This window comes from Rhopilema esculentum, chromosome 16, assembly GCF_057945365.1.
Source record: "Rhopilema esculentum isolate cy_ngs chromosome 16, ASM5794536v1, whole genome shotgun sequence".
NCBI lineage: Eukaryota > Metazoa > Cnidaria > Scyphozoa > Rhizostomeae > Rhizostomatidae > Rhopilema > Rhopilema esculentum.
In genome coordinates this window covers 8,244,822-8,265,989 of record NC_142830.1, presented here as the reverse complement: position 1 = coordinate 8,265,989, position 21,168 = coordinate 8,244,822, and the positions used below count along the sequence as shown (strand labels likewise).

At 36.2% G+C, this 21,168-nt stretch overlaps 1 protein-coding gene across 1 annotated transcript; it reads left to right on the top strand.

Annotated features, from left to right (window-relative positions):
- The first annotated feature begins 98 nt into the window (after positions 1–98).
- LOC135682374 (uncharacterized) lies at positions 99–17,584 on the top strand. The gene is made up of 12 exons (XM_089113271.1): positions 99–474; positions 3,796–3,882; positions 6,755–6,820; positions 7,450–7,470; positions 7,752–7,832; positions 8,193–8,302; positions 8,847–8,907; positions 9,545–9,637; positions 10,741–10,852; positions 11,310–11,380; positions 11,713–11,800; positions 12,951–17,584. Exons 1-12 carry the CDS (start codon positions 388–390, stop codon positions 15,911–15,913), a joined length of 3,840 nt encoding a protein of 1,279 aa, XP_088969397.1. The 5' UTR covers positions 99–387; the 3' UTR covers positions 15,914–17,584.
- Positions 17,585–21,168: the final 3,584 nt, after the last annotated feature.

Genomic DNA, 21,168 nt, shown 5'->3' with positions numbered 1-21,168 from the left:
GAGTAAACACTTCATTGTTGGTGTGGTGACATCATTCGGACATAGACATGTGATAGAAGCATGGGTCGAGGCAGCGCCCTTTCCTCCTCCGTAACCTCTTGTTGGCCAAGCAGCTTGAGCATGAATGTGAAAGGCCAGCAGAACCTGGATCTTCATTTGCTGCAATAATAATTAAATGCGAGCTAAAATCTCGCAAAAGTATTTTATTTAAGACAGAATGCGTTGGAGATATTACCCAAGAATTATAAGTATCGTTTTTCGTCATATCTAAGCGATTTATGGTTGCATCAGAACCGGGCCTAGCCCCTTGATGGTATGTTATCATAAGCAGGGTTGGTCAACTTCCGAGTTTACCTGCTGAAATTTGGTTCAAGTCGTTAAAGAAACATGGCGTCCCCATCATCACAAGGTAGAAGGAGAACTCCAGGAAAATCTACCACCGAAGACCAGGCTCTAAATGTTATTGCAAGTGAGGTGAGGAATTTAACGTTTTTGAACAGGCCTATCAACGGCGGTCGACACGGGTAGAGGTGTAGAAGCCGCTTCTCGTGTTTCAATTTTGTGATAATATACTCAAAAATACTTGTCAATAAACCACACATGATGGTCGGATCTCATTGTTTTTTGCTTCTGCTGTAGTCTTTCTCGGATACCATATACGCTGCTTGCACAACAATTTCATTTGCCATTTTAAGTTGGAAAAATGAACAATGGGTCTGCTGGTCAAATAAATCGAATTCCAGGATTGAGATGTTTTCACCACCCTGTAAAAAGCTTTATGATGCTGCCATTTTTGGATGAAAGAAACATTTCCTAATAACAATTGGTAAAAAGTGCTAGTATCAAATGTAGGCCTCAACTTTTCTATTTAGCATACAGCAAGTCTTGCTTGCTGTGCACCAAGGTTTGCTTGTGACACCTTGATTCATGCCCAAGTCTTCTCCAGTGTAAGTGAAGAAGTGCCATAAGTATGTTATGAAATTCGTTTGTTTTTTCAGACAATGTCAGTTCATACTTGAACATTGTTTACGCCTTTGATCACTAAAACATTGCATTAATTGTGGATTGATATGTTTGATGTCCAATTTTTGCCATAAAAAATATTCATAAGAGTTTTTATTTATGTGATAAATGTAATAGTAGATTTTAACAGATGGCAACAAACTGCTTAATCAGTTTGTATTTGAGACCTGTTTTGCATTAGATCTGTTGCAATGCAATGATAATTCTTAGTTGCTACTTGCAGTTTCTGGCTTTAAGGCTCTTGAGCAATTTGCATGCTTTGCGGTAGCTGTTTTCTTACATGAGAAAAAATTGGGCTGTATTTTGTATTTTCATGCAGTACAATGTTAGGCTAGTTTTGAAAATGTAGTTCCAATGCATGCAGGTTGAGAAGAGCCTTAAATGTGACCATCAGGCAACTGTTGCGCACTTCAGCATAACGCACTTAGTGACAGACCAGCAAGCACTAATTTTATTTGATTAGAAAAGGGGTGGTTTCATTAAAAGCCAAATTTTACAGTTTGTTACCACAGATACAGTGGTTTTGGTCTTAGAATATTTGCTTAGAATATAAAAATGTAGCAAATATGAAACACTGCAACACGCAGAGAATAAACAAGAATAAATACACGTAAATCAGTAAAGGGTAATATTTCTCCCTGGCAAACGGGCTTCATCAGAGCAAAAGTTGAGTATAATACAGTTTTAAGGAGAGTAGGCTGTAAAGGTATTTCTGAAATGTTTGCAGTAAAATACCCACAAGTAGAAGCTAGTTCTGTTTATATGTTTTTGATATCCACACGAGTTATGATGAAATTGCTGATAATATTGTAACCTGTGTCAGAAATAGCTGGATAATTTTTGATCTTGTAATTTTGAAGTTCTTGGTAGGGATAGGCTGATATTATACTTATTATTTAGTGTATTCACCAAATAGCACTTTCAAATAAAAAGACAACAGCATTGTGTTCTTTTTAATCAATTTCTGCTTTCACACAGTGTATAATATAAAAGCAACAGGCTATCAGAAGGGTTTGTGTTTATTCGCCGTGCTATAAACCTTTAAAACAATACATTGGTTTTAAAAGTAAACTTTTTTAAGCAAGGGGCTTTGTAACACTAACTTCATTACTTTTGAATTGAAAGTGAAACACCAAACACAGAAAACCTCTGGTGGGGACTCCCTTTTGTAGTTGCAATTAAGTTTTATTGGCTAACAGGGGCAACAAAGACTTGGTTTATTCCCTAAAAATATGTAAACTGTATATTTATCATTTTGTTGAAAATAATTTTTAAAAATTAAAGAGACAAGGGGCTGTTCATGTCAGAAATGATATATCAAATTGACTAAGCCTGGAGACTGGAGATTGACTTATTATTTTTATCAGGACACAGGTTGATAACAGTGATAATTCGCTGAACTGTTTTTATCCTGTATAAATATTCATATTATTATTATTGTTATTATTATTATTATTTTATTATTATTAAGGAAAACAATATTTGCTTTTTGCTTTGATTCAAAGATGTCATAGGTGACTTACAAATCTTTATTGAAATACAATGCCATTCCATGTTGGAGCCGCAATACAATATCAAGGTATTCAAGCAGATTTTGATTACCATCACTTTTTTTTCTTTGGCGGGGTCTGATGTTGCGATGGTATTCATTTTTCATTCTGAATACCTTGAGCAAAATGTTCATATTTTAAGACATATTTATATTGATTTGGTATATCTGAGTATATATGTATAAATGGATTGAATGCAGTGAAATCCGTATTTCTGGAGGTTGCAGATGTCTTTTCTCTAAGAGTATGGCAAGGAAATCGTTTAAACCATGGGCATCATATGTTAAGGTGATGATGGAAATGTAGCAAGCTTATGGCCATTTCATCTTTTTAATTGCTCTATCTGGATAAAAGCATTTGTTAACTGAAAAATGAAGTTGCTGAAGTCCAAGGTATATATTCAAAATGAGTATTCAATAATACCTTTGGGCCATTTACAGGGCATGTTGCTGCAAACTTGTGTTCACTGCCAGCTTTGGCCACTCTTTCATAAAAAAAGGCCTGTAGATGTCAAAACAATGACTTAAAAGAGAAAACATTTTGCATAAGGTTTCCTTGCTGTTACAACATAAGTTTCTAATTGACAAAGTATTTCCAAAACAGGCAAGGAATAGCTGACTGGGCCATACAATATTACTGTATGCATCACAATCTGTAATAGCATGCAACAAATGACAGCAATTTGAGTCAAAAAGCTGACTAATAAAGAAACCTGGGAAATCTAAAGACTGCAAAAATATATTCCACAAGGCTGCATACCTTCTTAAATTGATGTTTGTTATTTTGATAGCCAATAAAACATGTACTTTAATTTGGTTTTGTGAAATTCTTGGGCATTTCAGAAATGTTTGCTGAAGAAGACCTGTAAACCTACTTCCTCATGGGTCATTTCAAGTTCTGCTTGAAAATGAAATTCCTACCAGAAAATGAAATTACATAGCTTTCCATGTAAACTCCTTCAGTATATACATTTTCAGAGCATGATCAAATCCCTGGTTTCATGACAATACAGTTAATATAAAAATGACTGGTCAAAATGAATTTTTAAACTTCTGAAATAATATTTCCAGTTTGTAGCACTGTATATTCTTTGTGTAACAAACACTAGAATGTTTGTACTTCCTTTGAAGTTAGAAATTCATCAAGTTGCCTTATTATTAAATCAGTATTGATCAAAATTGGATATGAAGTGAAATTATTAATTTCAATTTGCAAATTTTAGGCAGAAGCAAGGCTTGCAGCCAAGAGGGCTGCAAGAGCTGAAGCGCGGATAATCAGAATGAAAGAGCTGGAAAGAATGCAGCAAGAGGTTTGTTCATCAAGCATTCTTAGTAACAAAGTATTTAACATAAAGGTTTAACATAAAATTTCTTATTGTTTAAAATTAAACTGCTGCTGTTTGAGAGTTCAGTTAGGCAGGCTTTCCGAGCAGACTAACCCAGCTTAAAACAAAAACGTAAAAAGTTTTCCGTTTTTGCGTCAAGTTCCCACTAATCCACTTGAAAACGGATAAGCTTATAGACGGGTCACCAAATAATTCAGTTTTAACCAAAGCATCTTTTAACCCAACTGTGGGCTAATGGGAATGCAAAACCGTATAACTTTTGATCACTTACAACAACAAAACCATTATGCACAAAAATTTAGGACTATAGTTGTAAACACTGATATCTCTCACAGCTCTGTTTGCTTTGGTTTCTGTTGATAATAATGATTTACCTGAAGTGTAGAGATCTAAAAATACTTTTAAACGATTATAGTCGTTCTTTTTCATAAGTACGATTTTTAGGATTTTTTATAAGAATAAATATTAAAAGACATTTTAAGGCTTTTACTTTGTATTATGTATTTTTTATGAGTTACATTTTTTTTTCAAACAGGGCCCTTATTGATAAGAATACTCGTAGTATTGACAAGATTTTACCCTGTATAAATATTCCTCTTATTATTATTATTAAAGATTGGGTACATTTTAACCCAGGTAAGTGGAAGGATCAAAAATGGATTAGAACGAGCTTAAAGCAAACTGACATTTCTGTTGACTCATTTTGAAGACGGATACATTTTAACCCGTTTGTTTTAACCAAGGATAGTTGAAAGGCAGCCTGGTAATCTGAAATTTTATATTTATATAATTTATTTGCAAAGTGACAAAACATAGAGAACATTTTGGGCATTTTGGCTTTATTGATTGCGGGAAAAGACAAGGAAGGAAAATGAAAAACGGAAAAATTAAGGGAATCTTGTAGCCTGTTTAAGGGAGCCTTAGGACTTTACTATTTTTATTGGGAGATGTGATTTTCTGTGGGGTTTGTGGTAGCAAAGAACCCATTTCAATATCTGAAGCTAATTAAATTTTAAAAATCGTTTTTTAACCCAACTTTGTTAAAAGTCAATGCTGGTATAAAAACAAGGTATTTCTAAACCAGCTATTATGATTATATATAGTACAGTTGTTTAGCTTTCTTCATATGACATTTATACAGATCTAATCAAGCCACATTCAATGTTTTTTTATTGGCCAGGGAATAATGGCAGTGTTTTTGGCCCAGGAAACTACACAAAAGATGGAAAAAATACCACATGCAAAATCTAATGATCGATATTTATAGGTTATCTTTATCAGCCTAGGCCACTTTTAGTCACGTCTTCAAAGGGTTACAACAGTTACAATCTGTCTTGCACATAAAATTCATGCCAAATGTCCTTGGAACGCTGAATTGCTTAAATGTTTTTTCTTGTAAAGAAGACCGACACCACAGCCCTCTCCCCCAATATATTGTATGTTGTAGAGTTATATATCCTAGTAACCTGAAAGGAATCCATTGGATCACACTAAACCTTTTGACAATGCATAAAATGACATTGTACGGAAGGAGAGAGGGAGCTGCAATAGGAAATGTTCGCAAATTTGGTTTGGTTTCTTGTAGCAAGACTTTAGGCAGAAATTGTAGGCTGCATTAATGGATCCAAATTTATATACCTGTTTTTGAGAAACGCTGAATAACCTCAATTTCATCATAAATAGCCTCACTTTAATAAGTGATTGCAAAAAGTTGTTTTAAAGACTTAACCTTCAGAAATAAGTCTAGACTACCTTATCCGCTTAATGGCGGAGAATTTTAAAACAGTGTGCTTTTGCGTACCAGCAAAACTTTTTGACAACATTTTGCGATGTATTCAAATGCACACCTTTACAAAAAGGCTAAAAGTGATGCAATCTGGTTATAGCAAAGCGTTCCTTTAGTAGTAGCGTCAGGTTTATGATTGAATGCAACTGCTTTTTGATAATCCCATCGGCGCGCTTTCTATATCAATTGGGGTTTTTCACCTTTGAAACGAACCCTGCAGGTGCTTTGATTGATTTCAAGGTGTTTAAATACATCTTGATTACATGTAGGGCAAATTATCTTAATCGCAAACTTAAATTGCATCTGTCAAAAATTATTTTTTTTGTATTAAGAAATCCTTCTAAGAACATTGTATTCTGCTATAATTTTTAAATCTAAAACCAATTTTTATAGCTATATATTTTCATACTCGGTTACTGTCAATCCGGTTTTCCCACTAAACTTATTGTTGCTAGGCCAATGTCAATCGAAGTCTATTGTCAATTATGATTCGCTATTGAGTTACGTAAATTAAGCTACCTACGTCAGTTATTTTCACGTGAAAAGATCCAGTTGCCAGTGAGCCTTCCTAACTAGCAGGAGTTTATCGTTGTTTACTGTTGTGGAGCAGCTGGGGTTTTAAGCTTTTAATTATGCGGTGGCCAGTACTTAGTAGATAGCCCTTTGCAAAATGATCGGTGTAGATCACGCGTTGATATCAATCCAGTTTTACCCTGTGTTTTCTGCCGTCTTTGCTATCAACCATGATTGTGGCCCACAGTTGAAGTAAATGGATTCTAAAGTGGTTTGACCTGCATGGAAATTTTGGTTTACTGTTGAATTGGCAGATACAAGCTATTGATAAGAAGCGAACAGTTTAGAATTTCGTCTTCAGAACAAAGCCGTTAGCCTGTTACAAAGACAATTCTTAACATTTGTATTTCCAGCTATTTCTTTGCACAGCGACAGCACGTTGTGCACACAATAAAGCAAGGTATTCTTATTGACTTATTTTGTAAAATGGATACGCTAATTGATTGTAACTGTAATATTTATGGTTACGATGTACAGGCAGATGAAAAGATGGACAGAGAATACCAACGAAGTTTAATCACAGAAGATCCCATCAAGCAACGGGTAAGACTTGATTTAATATTTTATATCAAAATTTCGCGTTGAAATCCTGCAGTTCAATCTAGATTTCCTTTTAGAGTTACTCTGTGAAAATATTTTTCGTTTCCAAAAGGCGTCATCGTTCGTATTGGCTACAACGCTTGAATGTCAGCAGATTAAGGTAGCATCTTTACGTAGCCTCTTTATGCCGCCCGTATCATTTTTAAGTATGTTGTTGTATGTTGCTGCCAGGCCGATCTAAGAGTGCTTGATACAGAGGTTTCCTTTAGCCTATAAGAAGGTTTATGAATATAATGAGATAGTCTGTTCTGTTAGTCCACAATTTCAGCCACTCTGTTTTTGCTGATTTTGAAAAGGCAGTCCAGCCACTCTTGGCCTTGAAGCTTTCATGTATATAATATAGAAATGAACGCAAAGAATAATGTATATCGCATGCAGTGCTGCTTCCTTGTTTCGCCTACATGGTCTGTTCATGGTCAAAATGGTGTGCAAGGATTTCATCATGATAGTTTATGGTATTTTCTTGAAACCGTCAAACAGATTTATTTGCCACCATTTTGGTTAATATTCTCAATTTACTTCTTATTTGACGTCATCTCCAAGATGCTAAGCTCTACCACTTATTTTTGTAGGCTGCACGAGTCACAGAAAAGGTAGGCGAACTGACAGCTATACTCGCACCATTCGTTACTTTTTGCATTTTTTCAATCCACCTTAATACCCATACTAAAAACATTTCGAATGCCTTATGCTTTGTTTTCACCCTACTTTTTATTCAAAGTGAAAGCATCGTTTTCGCATTCCCTAGTGGCCATTTGTATAAAGCAGCTGGTTGTCCGCTCTTGTGTTGATTTTGTCTTTACTGACTACTTTCGCTTTTGAGCTTTTTTAAGTTTTTTTCCCGCGGTAGATTAAGCCTGTATTCTTCTTTTAGTTACAGTCCAGACCCCCACCGTCAAACGACAACGAAATGAACGGACCAGTCTCACAAGACACACAACTTCGCAATTTACAGGTAGGGCTGTCCTCTTATTTACAGATCTCTAGAAGAAAGTTTGAAACTTGGTTTCGGACTTTGTTTGAAGCTATGAAACTTAGGCTTTGATGCAGTAAAATAGTCGCAGAATTTGACTTTCGTTTATGCTTTGGTTTTTTAAATGAATTTTGCTCCGGTTTATTCGTTAGGGGGCATGCTATGAGCTTATGAAACATCAACTCATTGATGTTTTGTTGAATGTGTCTGCTGTTTCCATCTGAACCAAATTTTTAGTTATACGTTCATCTTGTGCTCGTTACTGCGTAAAAACCTGAAAGAAATGAGTAGTGTCAAACACAAAAAGTTCTATATATTAAGAATTTTTTTATCGTTTTGAAGGATAACCTTCGAGAAGTGAGTGAAAAGTATAAGAAGGCAATGGTATCAAATGCTCAGTTTGACAACGAGAAGCAAGCTCTTGCATACCAAGTGGACTGTCTCAAGGACAGGTAAGTCTTATTCTTACCCTTTTCATCAGTTTAGTGATTTTTCGGTCTTTAGACGATAAGTAAATTTGAAGTTATTGTGATATAAGATCGTTATGTAAAGAGGATTTTAGCAGGATTTATAGATGTTTTTATACTGGGAATTTCAAGTAGAAATGTGTAGCAGAGTAAGTGATGAAACATGTTAAAGGAAATTGTTATTGGAATGAAATTTAAAACAGGTCGTGCTAAATAAAGTAAATCTGCGATTGCGTCTAAGACATATTGTGAACAAGATATGCTCATTTTGTCTTTGCCTCCGCACAGTCGTATTCTTAGCAAGATGTATCAATTTTTCTGGTTTCAAACATTGTAACATCATTTCACCTGAAGCAAAATAGCTTTCTCGTGTTCTAGAGTTGTCCGTTCCTTCTGCTTTGTTTGCGTTATGTTCCATACATGAAATTCACTTTCATGAATATCATTCGTCTTTGCAGTATTTATTTGTATTTTGTTTTTGTGTGTAATCTTTTTAAAGGATTTATGGTTTTTGCCTTGTTATATCCAGGCTTGAAGAGGCAGAGGAAGTGATCGAAAATTTAAAACAAGAAATTTTAGACAAAACAAGGGTAAAAACTTTTTTTTGCTTTGTATGTCATTGATGTTTCTCTTACTGTTTAAGGCCTATAAGTAAATAGAGTTGCTTTGAGGCAAAACTGTGCCCCCCCTCCCAGATCTGAAGCGATTTCCTTCCGTGATTACCTTCTATGATTTAATTCATAAATAATTAGCCCCAAATTACTACCCCAATGCTTCATGTTTTTGTGGGCAGAAACCCTATATACGATAAGAGAGACAGTAAGAAGGAAAATTCGAACATGCATTTCGCTTATTTTTATGTTATGAGGAAATATTTGTCAAATTTCATGTAGATTTTCGACCCTCAATTGGTCCATTATTAGTCATCCTTTAGAAGGAAACCTTAGCTGTTTTCAGAGAGACAGGAGTGTATCCCATTTCATTGGTCAAACCTCAGTGATATTCTGAATGAGTAATGTCGATTGTAGAATATACTCAAGCATGCCCTAGTGCACAAGCCGGTCAAAAGACATCCCTACACCAAAGCGTCGTATTCTGAAGTCAAGTTTGGTTCAGGCTCCTACTAAAAATTGTTTTACCATTCTTTTGTAAGAAGACGTTCGTTTTTAATTTTTGCATTGCATGTTCCTCTCTGCTTTATTGTTTATAATTTATTATTTTTCGTAGGATATTAATCGTTTATCAAGAGAAAACAAGAACCATATAGAAGAACTAGAGAAAGCACGAGAGCAGCTGATTTTACGGGATAAGCTGCTTGAGGTAAGACCAGTTATATTTCTTGAATGCGGCACTCTTAAAACCAAACTCTAAAAGTTCATGCAAAAAACAACGATTAAGCTGTAAAATCCAACAAGCAAGAATTGGTGCAAAAAGTGTTTAGTTTATAATTAAGCTCGACAAATTTTGTCGTTTTCTTCATTAAACCAGTGGGGCGATTATTAGGTTATTTGACGGTAATGGAGAAAGAAGCAACCTCTAGTCAGCAATTTTGCATCAAGATCAGCCTCAAAATAGATCATAAAGAAGTACAAAGTTAACAGCGACCTGTCTTTTCAATACTCTGCAAATTGAGGACTATCACCCCCCAGGAATGTTTTAAGAAAAGCCGCTAATGCTTTTTTGTTTTCCATCCTTTTTAGTCCTTCAAGCTGTAATTCTCTTTTTTTCGTTCCGAAGGATTTCAAAGATTTTAAGTTTCGTAAATGTTAGGCTTTTTTCTATTTGAAGACGTCCGGTTGCAATCAACTCTGCAAACTGATATCACAATTTCAAAGTCCTAAGATTCTCGACTCCCTGCTAGTAGTAAATGGTATTGACTGGTGTGGGTGCCAACCTTAGCATCCTTGGCACTACATAAATTGGTACTACAAAAAGGAAATGCAAATATTATATATAATTATTTCTTTTCAAAGCTCTGGTCTTTCCAGTTAGTTTCAACTAAAACTGACAACTATACTAATAATATTGCCCCATATCCTATTGTAAATTTCAGTCTTATGTAGCGTATCATCTAATATGGTATATACTATCCCTGTCTTAAGCCTTGGTACACTTTCTGAAATTTATGTATTTTGTATTTTCATTTTCTGTTGAATCCCCTCTCCCCCTTCAAAAAATGTTATTCTTAGTAATATTGCTCAGTGAGTTTCAGTGTGGTCAGAATTGGACAATTCTGAGAGGGTGGGTTACATGGGTGTCCCCCTTTGATATGGAATGACCCTTCAGCAACAAAAGATTCCAATGATTTTTTTCTGAGCTTGCAAATAGTTTAACTGCATGCAACAGAGAGGTCTTTGTTTATCTTTTCATAACTTGAACCTTTTTCAGCACTTTGAATCTTGAATTTCCCTCTCTCGTCACAGGAGCATGGAATACCAACGGATGGCTCAGAACAGCCGGACATAAGTCAAAATGAGCTCGCAAATCGAATGAATGACTCGGTGAATTTAGATTTAACAGATTTCGATACTTCAGGTTTGTCACTGTCACAACTAAATTCTCTAATTTTGTTCTCCGAGTGACAGCTAAATGTCCCAGCATTCGATTTTAGCTCATACAAACACCCCAACATTGATATACAAGGAGGGGGTCACGTTGAATAATAAATCTATTGCATTTGGGAAGCAGTCTCACGAATTTTGGTCAGGATTGTGGCTCTTTCGCTTTTTTGTCAGCTGCTTGACAAAACGCCAGTTTGTCTCAGTTTGTTTTGTGAATTATATATATTTATATATTCAATTTATATATTCAATTTTTGTAAATCATTTGTTACAGATTACTAAATTAAGTGCTGCATTGTTCAGGTAAACTGCTTCTAAACATCTAAGGTGAAAATTATTTCCTGCTTGTAGACATTTTACAATGTTCACCTTTGCTGTGATGTAGAAGTCGAGTGCAGGTTTCTTTGACGCTTTTTATGATTCCTTTTCAGCAACAAATAAAAGTCGGGAATCAAGTAGAAGGTCCTCAGCACCGGATGACAGAGACTCTCTTCTCGAACAGGTACGTTAACGAGGATTTGGGTTGATAATTGTCATTTTAAATTGAAACATCTTTATTTTGTTATAAGTAATTGGTTCGGCTTTTTCCCACTTGTGTTTTGTTTTAGTTCATGTGAAATGTTCTGTAATCAAAACCCATTGTTAAGGTACTTGAAATGTTTGAAATGAGAGTTTCTTGGGATTAAACCAGTCCTTTGTTTTAATTACTTGTTATAGTGTTAAAACGGTCGCTTCTTTTGTCTATTCTCTTGATGCCTGCTTGGATTTCTAGATATTTTAGTGTGAAGTTCTATCGAAATTCTAATTAATTTTCCCTGCCTTTGTAATTTTTAGATTAAAGTGTTAAAGGAGCAGGTTTCTGATTTGAGAAGAAATCCAGAATATGATGAAGACAGAATGAGAGATTTTGAAAGCTTGCAAAGTAAGAAAGATATTTGTTTATCAGCTGTTTTCGTCACTGTATCCATATTATTGAAGACTTTCTTCAATCTAACTAATCTTTCAATTTCTATATTTCAACCTGAAATCATGGTTCCCCACAAAACCCTCATTGCCAGCAAATTGACACCAGAATTCTGATTTTTGTTTATTTCCATTTTATTGTTAGTTTTTTACATTTCCTCTTTACGCATGATTATATTATTTTTTGATCATCTGCTGATTGCATCCTTCTAGAGTTTATAATATTAGTCTTGAATGAAAATTTTTTCCTCCTTTTTTTACATAACGAGCCCTTGTAATGTGTTTTCTCTGAGCCATACAATTTTCAAAAAAGTTCTATGAGATTCCCGCATTTATTTTGAATGCCCCCTTTCCTAAAATGTTCCATTTGCACATGCAACGAACCCGGTTTTTAGCAAATGAAACTATCACTGAGCGTATGCCAGGCTCCTGGAGATCTAACAAATTCCGCTTTATTGCTGATGCTGTTTTTAATAGATTCGCTTTGTTTTGTGGATTTCATTAGATGGCTCTTTCAAAGATCTTAGATCTAGCCAAAATCTTAGATAAGCAAATAAACTTCATCAGATTTTGTAAATATGAAGTAATGTCGATCTTTGCTATCCAAGATGTGGACAACAAATTATTCGTTTTGATCTAAAACACACTACATCCTAAGTCAAATAGGGTTGTAGCAACTCTCCGAACTGAAATAATAGCTTTCCATCTTCTTGTCTCGCCACATCTCAGTTCTATCTAGATTCTTGATGTTTTTGCCATTAATTGAATGTCCAGTTTGCCTTGTTTGTCCCACTCCTTATCTCATATCAACGTTAACTGAACTTAATTTGATTTTCATTTTCGTAGATCGGCTGCTAAATGAAATAAGTAAATTTTATGCAATGTAGAAATGGGAGAAAGGAGTTGAGCTTGGGACACTTGAAATTAGATTTTATAGACAGAGGCTAGAAAAAAGTTCTATTACGTCTTTGTTGGAGCCTAGCTTGCGCTGTCGAACTGTTAGGAAGGCTGCAATAACGGCTAATAATACTAATGCATTTTATTCACAAAAGTTAATTAACTTGAAAATGTCCCATTCTAAGAGAACTCCTTTCTCCTTTTCTACGTAGCCTCAGATGATCAAATTGAACAAATTTCTACTACTGGTGTCCCAGAACTTGAGAAATCCGAGGCTTTTGAAGACGTGACTGATGAAGCCATCGAAATTCGTGATCGTTTGAGAAGTGGAATGATTGTGAATAACAACGAGAGGAACGAAGATTATGACGTCATTGAGCAAAATGCGCGACAAGGAGAGCTCCCGAACTTTGAGGACAGATCTTTCGAGTTGTCATCAGGGCTGACAGATAGTGTGACCGAGAGTGCGGCAGGAAGTATGCAAGAGAGCTACAGATCACACACAATTAGCGAGAGTTATGAGTCAGAGAAACCACTTGAAATCAGCACACCTGTGGAGATTGCCGCATCGGTAAACCTAGATGAGGCACAGAGCTTGACTATACCCAAAGTCGAAGGTACTGCAAAGACAGACACAGAAGAGTCTGTAAAGGATCTGACAGACTACGACATCGTTGAATCTGCAACAGCAGCATCAAAGGGTACCATTAAATCGACAGGTCCCCCCAATGAAAGTGAAACTTTGCCAGTTGAAAACAAGCCTGTTGATTCTGTGCAGGAGCAGGAGGATAAAAATCAGGATCAGCTAGTGGCGAATAATGTGAAGGAGGGCTTGCTTGCGAGTGATAATGAAGCAGAATTGAAGGAAGGGTTATCGGATATCGTGGATGTTTCTAAAGATTCTCAAGCGGTGCTCATTGCTCAACAAACGGTAGTTGACCGAATAATGACGGGTGATGATGCAGCTGGCTCTGATATTGTCGAAATAGAACTGTCTGATACTGCTGTTCCGGTTTCAGATGAGCAAGACGGTAATGAATGTTTTGAGGAACTGGATGATGCTTCTGTACAGCCGGTTTCTAGAGCAACAGAAGAACAAGCTGCTGATACTTCTACATTTGATACGTACCATTCCGCCACTGCTAATAATCAGCTGGAGAGTGATGTCATCTCAGAGACGACCCGTGAAATGTCTGAGGTTGCTGTAGAAGCAAATAATACTGAATTACTGACATCAGGCCAAGATGCTGTTATTTTGGTCGATGATATGAAAAGTGACATTGTTGACATCAGTTTGACAAAAGATGCTGATCACACTGTAGATGAACATGCAATGCAAATATCTACGATAGAGAAAAAACTTTCTGAAGAAGATGAAGATGGGTTTGATTATATTGAGTCAGATGACATATTTGTTGATGCCAAGTCAGATCTGAGTGATGACTCGGTTGTTTCTGACACAAAAATAGAAGAAACTGATGATATTTCAGAGGCGAGGAGTCCTGAAGACCAAGTGACCATTGTATCACAATGTGACAGCAGTTTGGACAAGTCGGAAACAGTTGCAGATGAGAATGATGGAGATGATGGAGATGAGTTTCAAGACAGCAGTGATCAACAATATTCATGTATAGAAGATAGAGATCGTGGTCCATCTCGTGTTGAGCAAGATGAATGTGGGGAGAAAGAGGAAAAGGTTACAGTTGGGGATCCAGAAAATCAAGAATGCCAGTCACAAATTATTGAAGACATAAGTAGTCAGAGTGAATCCGAAGCAAATAATATCAGCACAGTTGAGCCGAAAGAGTCTGTAAGTGACACAAATCAAACGAAGGAAGCTGCCTCTTCAGAAAATGAGGTCACTGCAATCACAGATCAATTGAAAATTCACGAAGAAGCCAGTTTGATTACGTGCGATGATGTAAACCTGGGAGAAAATCCGATTGATTCAGCTAGACAAAATACCGCGAAGATAGAAGAAAAAGAAAAACAGAGTACGGATACAATTTTATCTGCTGTTGAAGTAACAAGTGACTCTCTCGAAGTGGTGGAGAGAAATTTGGATGAAAAAAATGAAGTAGGAAAAGATATTGATAGCAAAAGTTTGGAAGAGGAGGCTGTAAAAGATAATTGCGCGGAATATAAGATTGCAGATACAGATAGTTCAGCGGATAAACCTGCAGAACATAAGGATAATTTTGAAACACCACCAACTTGTGATCAGCAGAAAGTGCAGGATCGTTCGTCTGATTCTGAGCAAGCAGGTACTCAATCCGCTGAAGACCAAAAAGAAGAAATTACAGGTAAGAGTTCTGATCTGAAAGATGATCATCCTGACGAATCAGTACCTGATGAAGACAAAGAAAATAATGAACCATCAAGCATAGTCAAAGATGATTGTATTGAGATTGCCTCTCCATTACCGTCCGAAGAAAGCCAGAATAATCAAGGCTCGGGAATGGTGGAAACTTCTGGAAAGGATGTCGCAAATTCTGACAGCGTGCCGAAGCTAGAAGAAGATGATCAAGCGAACGAAAGGTCTGAAGCTGATATCAAGTCACCCGATATAGAGGTGGAAGAAGTTGTCGAAATTCCTGACAAGGACTACCCATCCGAAGAATTTCAGCAAACACAGTCTTCATCTGAAGGAAAGGTTGGTGACACGGTAAATGAGGGAGGCGATGCCGAAGAAACTGGCCAAGATCAGCTGATCACAGCCTTTGAAACTCGAAAAAGGTTAGGGTCGCTATCGCCTGGCTCGATACGTAAGCAAGTTTCCCCGGAACCAGTTCCAAAACAAAGAAAGAAAAAGAAAAAGAAGAAGGAGAAAGGCAGTGTAATGAAAATGTTTGTTCAGGAATTAGCGTCAACTTCCTTCGATTCGGGAAGCGGAAGCGAAGCTGCAGACCAACCTGAGAAAATAGAAGAAAACCAGCGCAAGAAAGAAGAAGAGGATCAAGGGGAAGAAAACACGCCAATTGAAGATTTGCAGCCACAGGGAGATGAACAGGTAGACACCGAAGGTAATATGTTACCCGCTGGTGCTAATGACTCTGCTCAAGGTAACCCCAGTGAAGATGCTGGCGAGACTTCAGAAGAAGGAATCAAAGGAAAGTCTAAAGACAAGAGCAAATCGAAGAAAGATTCGAAAAAAGATGGATGCAAGAGCCAGTGATGCCATTAGATTTGATTAGTTTTATAGTCTCTAGATCAGTGTTATGATTTCGACTGACGAGAAGACATTAATGATATGTTGTTCTTTAATCAGATATTTACCGATAACAATTATCGCGAGGAACAAGCTGGCTGATTAAAGTTACGAAATTTTAGCAATTTTCGTAGCCTCATTCATGCCTTGGAAAGGAAGGCCTTCCGACTTTTTCACCTGAACAATTAAAGAAACCTTTTAACATTTTCTACCGCTCAAAATCCTCCTTGCTGAATTAGGAAACATTTCTATATAACCCCCAGTTCAAACCATACGGTTTTCAATCGCAAGTATATAACCGTACATAAGGTAGTATTTTGCCTAGGATCACAACGGTGCAAGAAGCAAATTTTGATTGCCCCTGGCCCAGTGGTGTCGTGGAGGGGGGCTCAGGGCGTTTTAGCCCCCTTCTTGAAATTCAGAGAGATAGGATTTAACCCTTTATTTTGCTACTGATTGTCCGTGAATGAGCAACTTCCTATCAGTCTTTTTGAGCTGGTGAATAGTTTGAATGAGTTCATAACACAACAGAGAATATTAAACATTTATGGAAGTATATAGGGTGCGGTCTTGGGTGTGGCTTCTAAAAGTTACCTATAGCACAGTCCCTTTCCTAACTTTCTAGGACGGCATCCCTGCTTCGTTCCCCTGCATATATGATATCTGTAATGTTTCTGCTTGAATTTAAAGATCATAATCTTGCCATCTTTGTTTCATAAACACCTCCAGTCATACTCTTCACCGGTATATGCTCTTTTCAGTATAATTGATTTGTTCGCCTAAAGACGTTACAATGATCGTGATGTATATTAAACCATTAGAATTCAGCCGTTTGAGTACTTGTATGGTCCAACTGCAAGTTTTTATAATTTGCAGTTGAAAACTTGTTTCTGTAATAGTTGATTGATTCATGGAATTGTAATTTTATTTTATGTTACTTGTACAGAGAAACCCCTATTTAGGGACATAAAGAGACAGCTTTGGGCTTTTTCACCAAGATTTATTTCATCTGATCACAACGATTTAACAGCGGACATCTCTACACATTAGATATCTTCCTAAAACGGACATCTCCAAAAAAGGAAAGCTTCCTTTAACAGTTGTCTCCCTACAACATATTTCTTCCTACAACAGACACCTCCCTATCACAACACCCCCCCCCCCCATCTTCTGAAAACGGATATCTCCCTACAACAGAGATTTCCAAACTGACAGAATCTCTGATCACACAGATGTCTGCTATATGGAGGTTTCATGGATATGACTACGCACTTTAGAGAGTTTTCGTACTAGTCTATTAGTTCTCTTAGCATTCAGACTGAGACATTTATTTTGTCTGCACTTTCTGTAGCTTCGGTTCATACGCCAGTTTGCGAAGAAAATTTCATCCAGTCGTGACAGCGTTGTCTTTCCCGCTCGTGAGACAAAAAGTAACTTGAATTTAGTCATTAATGCACATCAGCGTCTCTTTGAGGGAAGTACAATTATATGTTGAAGAGGGAAGTACAATTATATGTTGAAGTATTTTACTTATTGTTCTTCATCGTTGTATTGCAGATGTAATTTTTTTCTAATTGTGTCGTTTTTGTAGTATTGCAGTTGACAAATTATATTGACACAGGGTTACTTGAATGCTCAGTTTGTCTGTTTTACTCGTCCTGGTTCTGCAATGCCCAGTATTGTAGGATTTAAGTTACAGGCTTAACATGTGTACTGGAATAAGCAACGGTGTGTTATCTTGACAAGTATTGAAAGTGGACCTAGCATTTGAATTATTGTCACAAGGTCGCTTAAAAGAGAAATTGCCCCCTCCACAGGTAATTGGCTTGATATTTTGTTTTTGAAAGGCGTGTAGTGGTTGTGTTTACACCAAAAGACGTCTTGTTTCTTCCTAAGTATGGCATTTTAATGATATTTTTTTATTGGTTGCTTTTTTATTGGATTTTATGTGATTTTTTATTTTATTTTATTTTGCGTTTAAGGAGGGTAACCACTTAACATTCAGAGCAGTATACCACTTAAAAACATCATCAAGTAATGTAAATCAAGCGTCTCTAAGCAGACTCTCGTATCTTTGCCAAACACTTTGATATTTTTATATTTGCGCCTGTTAAGATTGGCAATACTACTTTCTCAACGAACTTGTTCCTTCCACTAAGTGCAGTTTTCGTTGTAATCTAAAACTTTCGCTACTAAGCTATCAGGCTGTTTATTTCCAAACGCTTAATTGTAAGAATAAAAATATAAGCACGGCTGTAATATCTCTGCGCAATTCATGACAAATGAAACCTATTATGCGGTGACATCTAATAAGCGACAATCTGAAGGCTTCACACTCACTACCTATCTCTTCTGTAGATGAAACGTTCCTTTTTGCTCAGTTCCAAAGCCCTGCTGCTAGCGTTTTTTCACCTTAACGAAAACACAATTATTTTGAAATCGGATCTGCGTAGACGTGACCAAAGACGTTTTCTAGTCCCAGCAGTATTTACTAATGATATTTACTAGTGACTCCATAGTTCCAGCAGTATTTACTAGTTACTCTATATATATTTTCTTCTGTACCCTTTATTAAAGATGAGTAGTTGTCTGATGATCGTATTAAGCTTGGAGCTGGAGTAACAACTCAGAATCGTCCTGTTCTATACACCAAAAGCATAATTAATTTTGCCGTTTTATTTTGGTGTATACACTTCTCAACAGAGTTTTGCCATTCAGCTTTTGCTATCTTCAGTGTACTAATGAGCACAGTGGTCATTTCGTCGATTATCTCGATTTAACTTCATGAAAATGAATAGCAATTATTACCCTCATTCTTTTCTCAAGGAGAGCTGAATAAACAATCGACAGACCTGAAAATGAGGATACAAAAGCTAGAAACCGAGAATGCAAGACTCGAAGGCAATGTAAGTACTGTCCCCACAATTTCCATCTAACCAAATTCACAAATTCATTATTTTTCACAAGTTTTTATTCATCGATAACTGCAGTTGTATCACTGCAAGATGTAGACCTTTCCATTGTAAATATTTGAGTTTTTGTAGTAATTATTTCCATCAATAGAGGCAATGATTTCATCATCAAAAAACACATAGTGTTGCAAAACAGGTTCCCAGCATTGTGCATTCGTTCATTCATTCGTTCATTCATTCATTCGTTCATTCATTCGTTCATTCATTCGGTCATTCATTCATTCATTCATTCATTCATTCATTCATTCTTCATTCATTCATTCAATCAATCTTATCTTTTCTCCGCATGGGTGCACTTGGTTGGTGAGAACTTTACTATTGTAAATTTTTTTATATTTTAAGTGTCTTATTCTAGTTTTGAAGACTTGCTACGTTATTATCAGTATCTTTTTAGCAGTATCTTTTTAGTCTAACAAAGTAGAATATCATGTCCTTTTATTTTAATACGATGCGAATAATTTTCAACTCCATGATATTTTCTGCATAACTCTGACAAGAGCTCATTAATTAACAGACACCCCTGCATTTCATCTAACAAAATCTGAATGCCGTTCGGAGCAGATGTGTTTCGTCTTCGCTTCTGCAGCAAAATTCGTTCTTTTGAAAGTCGTTCTTTTGCCTTCCTAATCTAATAATAATCTTCAACTGTTTCAGACTCTTCGATTAGAAACGCAAGTAAAAAGATATAAATCACAAGCGGAAGCGGCTGTAAGATTTTCTTTACTTATTTCAATATGAATTTGAATTTTTAATCTCCAAGATTCTCCTGTTTAAGTCATCACGAAACGAAATTGTTTTAGTTCTGCTTTGAAGTCAGTGATGCGTTTAATTGGTTCTCCGCGTTATATCATCCTTGTCGGTGTGTTTATCCAAATGTATTGATAAAAGTAGTCAGGCTTTGTATTGCCTTAGTGTACAACTTTTGTCACCGATGATGTCATAATGAATAACCGTGTCTATTTACAAAACAAAACATTTGACTAAAAGCTTAAGTTCTTCAGATGGTGATGTTATATTCCATAGCCTAAGCTAATCCTTGTTGATATTTTCTGCGTGATAACTTTAATCAAAAATTCGAATATGGCTGTTGGAAACGGCACTGTCGTACCGCCAACTGCAAGCTTGACGTCAGCAAAATTCGCAGACGTGTGCTGTTATAGTGTTTTTGTTTTGTTGTTCAAATATTCCAACGTATTTTCACACCAACAAAGTTGTAAAGTGATGACTTCTTTTTGCTTTTTCTAATTTTGACCATATAACCTGAAAGATATGAAACACGCCTCTGAAAGATATGAAACACCCCTCTCAAAGATATGAAACACCCCTTTGAAAGATATGAAACACTCCTCTGAAAGATATGGAACACCCCTCTGAAAGATATGAAACACCCCTTTGAAAGATATGAAACACTCCTCTGAAAGATATGAAACACTCCTCTGAAAGAGATAAAACACTCCTCTGAAAGATATGAAACACTCCTCTGAAAGATATGAAACACTCCTCTGAAAGATCGGAAACACGCCTCTGAAAGATATGAAACACCTCTCTAAAAGATATGAAACACCCCAGTTGAATCCTTTACATATTAAAAGAGATAAGTCTGAAACTTAAAAAAGTATTTATGACGTCATCACTGTGCTAAATTACTTGTTAAAGTGTGTGGCCTGAGTTTGTCTCCCTTTTCTGCGCTTGACTTGAATATTATGTGCACGTTAGACTTGTCTATTTTCTTAAGATAAGTATTCATAGATTTCGAAGTATTTTATCGTAACATCATTTTTTTTTTGTATCGAAAAATCAGACATATGCCAATGACTTCATTTGACTTTTTAACGATGAAATCGTGTTCTTATTTTCTTCTGGTAAGAAAGAATGTTTTTTAGCAAAACGTTATTGTTGCAGGAATCAGTCGAAGATACTCTTTTAGCGGAAAAGCGAAAATTAGCCAGGGAGGTGAGTGGTGTGTCTTTTGCGTAACTGTTAAAGCATTAATAGAATACGCTATCTCTGCTTAATCAATATTACATTTGAAATTGTTGTCGATGTTCTATATAACTCTCTATACGAAAAATGCGGTTTTACTGGTCTGTCACAAAATGATCGATGCCAGAGCTGTACGCACGTTCGGTGTAAAGAACATGACGGTTCTGAGTTGCTACTCAGAGTTTCACAGTTAATGCGAAATTTAGGCACTCTTTATATGGATAACGTAACTATTTATACGGATATATCCCTGTTTTATTACTAGAT